The sequence below is a fragment of the Anopheles funestus genome, chromosome 3RL (assembly GCF_943734845.2).
Source record: "Anopheles funestus chromosome 3RL, idAnoFuneDA-416_04, whole genome shotgun sequence".
NCBI classification, from domain to species: domain Eukaryota; kingdom Metazoa; phylum Arthropoda; class Insecta; order Diptera; family Culicidae; genus Anopheles; species Anopheles funestus.
This window is the reverse complement of record NC_064599.1, coordinates 73536807-73543240: the sequence shown is the minus strand read 5'-3', so window position 1 is coordinate 73543240 and position 6434 is coordinate 73536807. Positions and strand designations below refer to the sequence as shown.

At 45.3% G+C, this 6434-nt stretch overlaps 1 protein-coding gene across 1 annotated transcript; it reads left to right on the top strand.

Moving 5' to 3' along the window:
* The first annotated feature begins 436 nt into the window (after window positions 1-436).
* Window positions 437-6040, top strand: LOC125772092 (gamma-tubulin complex component 6). Its single transcript, XM_049443450.1, has 4 exons — window positions 437-1181; window positions 1244-1820; window positions 1888-2603; window positions 2780-6040. Exons 1-4 carry the CDS (start codon window positions 762-764, stop codon window positions 5786-5788), a joined length of 4722 nt encoding a protein of 1573 aa, XP_049299407.1. The 5' UTR covers window positions 437-761; the 3' UTR covers window positions 5789-6040.
* Window positions 6041-6434: the final 394 nt, after the last annotated feature.

The following is a 6434-nucleotide window of genomic DNA, read 5'->3' as shown; positions in this document are numbered from 1 at the left end:
GCTTGTACACACAACACTGTACGTGCAGGTGGTATAGAGGATGATTTGTGTGAAGAACAAATTTAATTTTTTCATTCAATTAATGTAGAAGTAGCAAATTAGATTAAAATTGTTACACCTGCTCCCTTTTGCGCACGGAACATAAATCGATGCTGCTTTTTGTTGTTATTTAAAGGAAATTTAATTAAATAAATACGTTAATATGGTTCTTTAAAGAGCTAGCTGTAAATTGTTTTACTAATTACATTTCTGCGTTATCATATTGTTAATTTTTTTACACGAATTATGTACATTTATTAAAATATCATTACACCCAGATATCGACATAGATTTTACATTATAGTTAGATATCAAATTTAGACATTAATGTTTCAAATAGACTTTGTAGAATAAAACCCGTTGAAATTTTCTCTCTTCTGTAAAGATATTGCTCATAGACATTGGTTTAACGGCAAAATTGCCGTACAAATCATTTTCATCCATGCAACACGTGGTAATGTGCGGTTGAATAGAAATTTAATTTTTCGAGTTCGAAAACCGTACGCATGTTCGAAACTTTGTACCGATTCATCGAACTGTAGTGTTTGACTGCACGTTATAAACGCAACCAAATCAGAACGATCGATTTGACAGCTGGGACGAATAGAAAAAGAAATAAAAAACTTTATTTGTGATGCCAAGGTCCGAAGGCAAACAACAACAAAGCACCGCGAACGAACGGGTTAGAATATTGATTTTTCCAGTGCAAGACAAATGCTAAAATGCATTCCGATAGTGTGTACCGGCTCGTTGACGAGCTGGTCGAATCGATCGGGCAACAGTATCGTACGCCGGTGGACGTAAAGATGGCGAAAAAGTGTAAATCACGAGCATTTGGAATACTGCTCGGTAAACCAGATGCATCTTCCGGTGCAGTCGTTCAGCCTGTGGCTGCCAGTGTGGCGGAATGTATACCGTCGGATCCCCTTTCAATGTTGGAATGCCATCATTTTGAGATGCAAATAACGTCACGGTATCGATATCAAATCGAGCGCTGTGAACGTTTTGGGCGGTTGTTGGATCAGATCCGCACGTTACAATCCGACGACTGTCCCGAGCTGCATGATACGGAACGGGAAATATTGCAGTTTTTACTGTTATTAAAAAATGGCTCTACTGATTGCAGTGATATCTTTGCGGAGGTAAACTTGCGGCGCTGTGAAGAACAATGTGTAGCCTCTAACCTTTATAATCCTTTTTGCAGACACCTTTTTTCGGCCACAGTAAGATGCCGGCTGCACGTTACGGACCTTATCCGATCTTCCGTTCCGAAGACTTCCGGATGGATGAGCGATTACTAAGCGGCTGCTATGATGAGAAAGCTAATCCATATTTGTTTCGTGCTACGCACGACGTATTTACCACAAACATTGCCAACATCATTGCCAATGAAGCGGATCGGAAGGATCCGCTTCCGGTGGAGTGTTCCTATTTTAGCGACAAAATGGCTAGTCTGGGCCACTATCAGGGTCCGTTTCGTTACAATCTGCTTAGAGCGATCCGACAGACAAACCGGGAACCTTACGAGCTGTTTACAAATTTCGAAATTGTTCCCGCCGGCAAGCGAGAGAAGGCGATAGAAGAGGAATCGTTAATTTTCGGCATGAACTGGGAAAACCTTGGCCAGCGCTACATACCGGGAGAGAAACCATTCGCTTCCGAATGTCCCGGTGCGCTGTTTCGGCTTAATGTTGCACAAGAAAATGCGCTGGGACGTAAGCTTGCAGAGATTAAAATTGTCTCCCGTTTAAATTTTATACGCGACATTAAATTTCTCATCAGTAAGTGAATAATGATGGCAGTGGTAGGAATAGGAATAAAAATTAATAACGTCTGATATGCTTCCAGCCGGCGTCAGTTCCAGCCTGTTCCAGTTCGATGAAAGTAATCGTTTTCAGGCGCTTGCCAACATTACCATTGAAGATGTAAAAATTGAATCGATTCAATCGTTTATCGATCAAGCGCTAGTGATCGGTACCTGCTTCCGGCGGTTACTGATGATGACGAGAAAAAACCCCTACACGCTCGAGCTCATTATGGAGGGCTTCGTATTTAAAGCATTCTGCGAAAGTGTGGAAAACTTCCTGTGCTGTTACCGTGTGCTCGTGTACAGCTACACGGGTGAATCGTTGCTGCAGCTGCTGCAAATGCTATCACCGGCAAACGAACAGCTGCTCTCGATGGCGAAACTGTGCAGCCTGCATCCGGGCAATGAAAGTGATCGCGAGTTTCCGACCGGTTCGCTACTGCTCGATCATCTGTACCGTGAGCTGATCCAGATAACGCAACCGAGTGTAAGCGTTTTCCTGCTGGCTACGCTGAGACGCTGCTGTCTCGAATATTTTGCCATCTTTCAACGATGGTTATTTCACGGACAGCTGCACGATCCGTCCGGCGAGCTGTTTGTGTTTTTCGTCGATCACTACCGATCGAATACGAAACATTTCTTCGACAAGGCGTATTTTATCCGGCGAAAGAGTGTGCCCGGCTTTCTGAAGGGGTACGATGAGGACATTCTGCTGTGCGGAAAGTACGTCATGCTGCTGAGAGCTTTCCGACCATTGGTAAGGTGTTAGCTTAGTCAACCAATTTATGAGTCTTTATTTTTGGTTTCTTTTACTAAAAAAAATATTAGTTTTTGACCCATCAATAATGGTAATGCAATTGAATTTTATTCTCCATCGCCTTATTGATTGACACAAAAAATAATAATGAAAAAAAAACTTCTGTTTTCTTATAGCATCCCTTATTCACTCTCCGTCATCCCGAGCTGAACGTTTGCTTGTCCTTTGACGAAATCACAAAGCTACGCACAAAATGGTTACGCTACGTTGCACAAGCACGGCAACTCTGCGGACCAGCCGTTTCCGTGCGCGAACTGTACGAAATGAAACAGAACGAACGGGTCGAATTTTATCGCCTGGTCGAGGAAAACTTCCGCACGTACATGGACCAGTGGCGGGTGGAGCAGGAAACGGAAGCACAGGAACAGAAGCGACGAAAGCAAAAGCAGATGGAAGACTTGTTGGAACAGCTGAACGAGATACGTGAGAATAAGCTCATGGCTAAGCGGAAAGAACTGCAAGAAGAGTTGCAGCTAGAGCAGGATCGGCTCGAAATGGAAAATAAGCAACTGTTGCGTGAAAATCTGGTGCTGACGGATCGTGTAAAGAAGTACACGGTACTAAACACCATGATGGACGCAAAGCTGGATGGGTTGCAAGCCGCCACGGTGGAACTGAGCATTGTACCGGTCGTTACGATCACTGCGGACGGTACGGATGGTGCGAGTGAAGAACCACCGTTCCAGAGTTGCCGTGAAAGCCGTGCCAGTACGGCAAGCGTTTCCATCTATGAGGATGCGCAGAAATCACCATCGCTGAGTGTGGATTCTTCCCCGTACGGTGCGGACAGTACGAGCAGCTGTAGCAGTTCGGCTGCCAAGGGTGATCTTTCAACGTCCGGAGCGGAAGATCACGACTGTACGGTGGTTGAGGGTCCGATAGTTCCAAAGCTCGACCCAGCGTCAACAATGCTGGAGAGTGATCGAATTAACTCAAACGTTCCTACGGAGGAGATTGCAATGAGCGAAGGGGAAAGAAACCGGGCGAAAGTGTTGGGCTCTACGGTGGGTGTGTTTCTCAATGAGGATCATGCTAACGCTAACGTGGAGCAGCTTGTAGTAGCAACGGGAAGTGCCGGGTTACGCAAGCTAACCGAGGCACAACGTAACAAACTAAAAATATTGTCGCAAGAGTTCGAAATTGCTCCACCCGAAAACGGAACCGGGATGGATGTTAATTGCAACCGGTTGGCAGAACGGCGCAAAAATCGGGAACGCATTCTGATCAGTGATTACACGAACCGGGAAGAGGAAGCTTCCGTACCGTTGGTCGGCGAAGGGGTTGTGCAAGAGCTGACGGAACTGCAAAAAAATCGGCGTAAGATTATGAGTCAGGAGTATAATTTGCTTACCGATAATGCCGCACCGGATGGAACGACCAGGCGCGATCCGAATCAAAAGCCCACGATGTACTTGAATCTTGATTCGGACCGCGCTAGAAACCGTCGCAGAATTTTAGAGTCGGAGTTTAATATCGCAACTGGAGTGGAAAACTTTCCCGCCTCACCAATGTCGGTCGATAGTGATACGATCGATGAATCGACGAGTCCCTCGGTGGTAATGAATACAGGATCTGAGCACGAATTGCAGCAGGATGTTAATGCCAATCCCGTCACACAGAAAGGGAATGTGCTGAAGCTGGACGTACTGGCAGCGGCTGATGCTGCGGAAAGGTTTGCTATTGACAGGCGCTTTGGAATACCGGATACTGGTGCGCTGGCACTGGAAACACCGGCCAGTGCGATGAAAGCGACCGGAGAACCGGAAGATGGTCTCGATGGTGGGTTTGATTTTAGCAGAGCAAAACCATTGGAACGAAGGGAAGGAACGAACGCTTGCAATAGTTTAGTACCGGTTTCGGCGGTGGTTGGGACACAAGCCGCACAATTCGAGGATGAAGAAGACGACGAAATTTACCGTGAATTCGTCCTTGCAATGAAGAAGCAAAGTGCCAACTTTTGTCGCTTGGCCATACCTTCCTCGGATGAGTCCGAAATGGAAAGGAATTCTGAGGCTAGGGCACTGGAAAACGAATTAAACAGCGTGGATGTGCTTACCATTACGCGCTTCCTGCAGTACTCGTTGGTAATACCGCTGAAAGCCCACATGGAGATAGTGAACAATGAGATATTGAAGATGTATCTGTACGATCTGGATATACTGGGACATTTCGAAAGTCTGCGCAACTATTTCCTTCTGATGGATGGTGAATTTTCGACCCACATCTGTGACAATTTGTTTAATCGTTTGGAAGCGGTACGAACTCCGGAGGAGCTGCTGAACTATCAGACACTTCACTCGATACTGGACGGTGCACTGTACTCGAGCAATGCTGGGACCGATCAAAACGCCAATCGGCTATCGTTTATCGTGTGCCAGGTGCCGGAAAAGTTTGATCTCTATTCGCCGAATGTGTTTAGCATGCTAAATCTTAGCTATCGTGTCGAGTGGCCCCTCAACCTGATCTTCTCTATGGAAACGATCGAACAGTACACGAACGTGTTCAAGTATTTGGTGAAGGTGCGCCGGGTTAGCTACGTGCTGGAGGACTCGTTTCAGCTGTTGAAGGAAGCTAGCAAGCGGCTGGGAAAACCTTTGCTCCATTCACCGCAGTACGCACGTGTACAGCTTATCCGGCACAAACTTTCCCATCTGGTGAACGCACTGAAGAACTACATCACGAGCAGTGCGCTGCACGCATCTTGGGAAGCGTTTCGTGAGGATCTACAAGATTGTACCGAAACGATGGAAGATCTCTTCCGAAAGCACCGCACGTATCTGAAGCGGGTAATCTTTCTCTGTCTGCTAAACAGACGGAGCATCGAGTTTTATAACAATATCGAGCAGATCTTTCGCGTTGTGCTTCGGTTCTATCGTCATCTGCGTTCGAAGGAGTGGCGCTTGCAGGAACCACCGGTAGCAGGGACAAACGGCATGCAGTACTACGTACATCCACGCTACCGACAGATTCTGGAGGACGAGCTGGACTTTGAGAAGCTGATCAAGTATACCATCTTCCTGGGGAACAAGATGTACGACCATGGGTATCAAAAGGAAATTTCCGAGTTCCTGCATGTTATCAACATCAATGGTTATTACGATGATGTGAAGCCTGTTGTTAGTTAATTGTTATTCCCACACTCTTCCACTCAAAACTGTGTGTGAAAGGAGATCTGTAATGTTATTTAAGCAAACAAAACAAAAATCATGTAAATATGTAACTTTTCGAGATCTTCCAGAATTCAGAGGAGTAACTCTAGCTCGAATCGGGAAGAACAGTTCTAGTTTGGTAGGGTTGATTAGTTAATTAAATTAATGTTAATCCTTTGCAATTTGTGTATTTATGTGTACAGAAATAAATTAAATGTTTAAATCAAACACACTATGCTATCATTCGCGGGTCAGCACCAGCATTGCGCCGTGGCAATATCCGAAAATCGAATGGCAACCAAACCAATTAGTTCCAAACGAATACCACGGTCTGGTTCATGGAGGTGGGCTAAATTGTCTACTCTTCCACCTACCGTTGGAACTTCGGTGGAAATTCAAATACCATCTTCAATTCAGTCAATCCAGATGACATAAACATCAGCTTTCACGTTACGATATAAGACCCTTCTACATAGCGAGTGCTTACAGGAGGATCTTGGTGATCGCACCGTTTCGACCAGTGATCCAAAATTCGACCTATCTTGGATCAAAAGTCAACACTTAAAACATCATTGATTTTGCGATACATGACATTGAAAGATATGCATGCTTTATTCTCTTA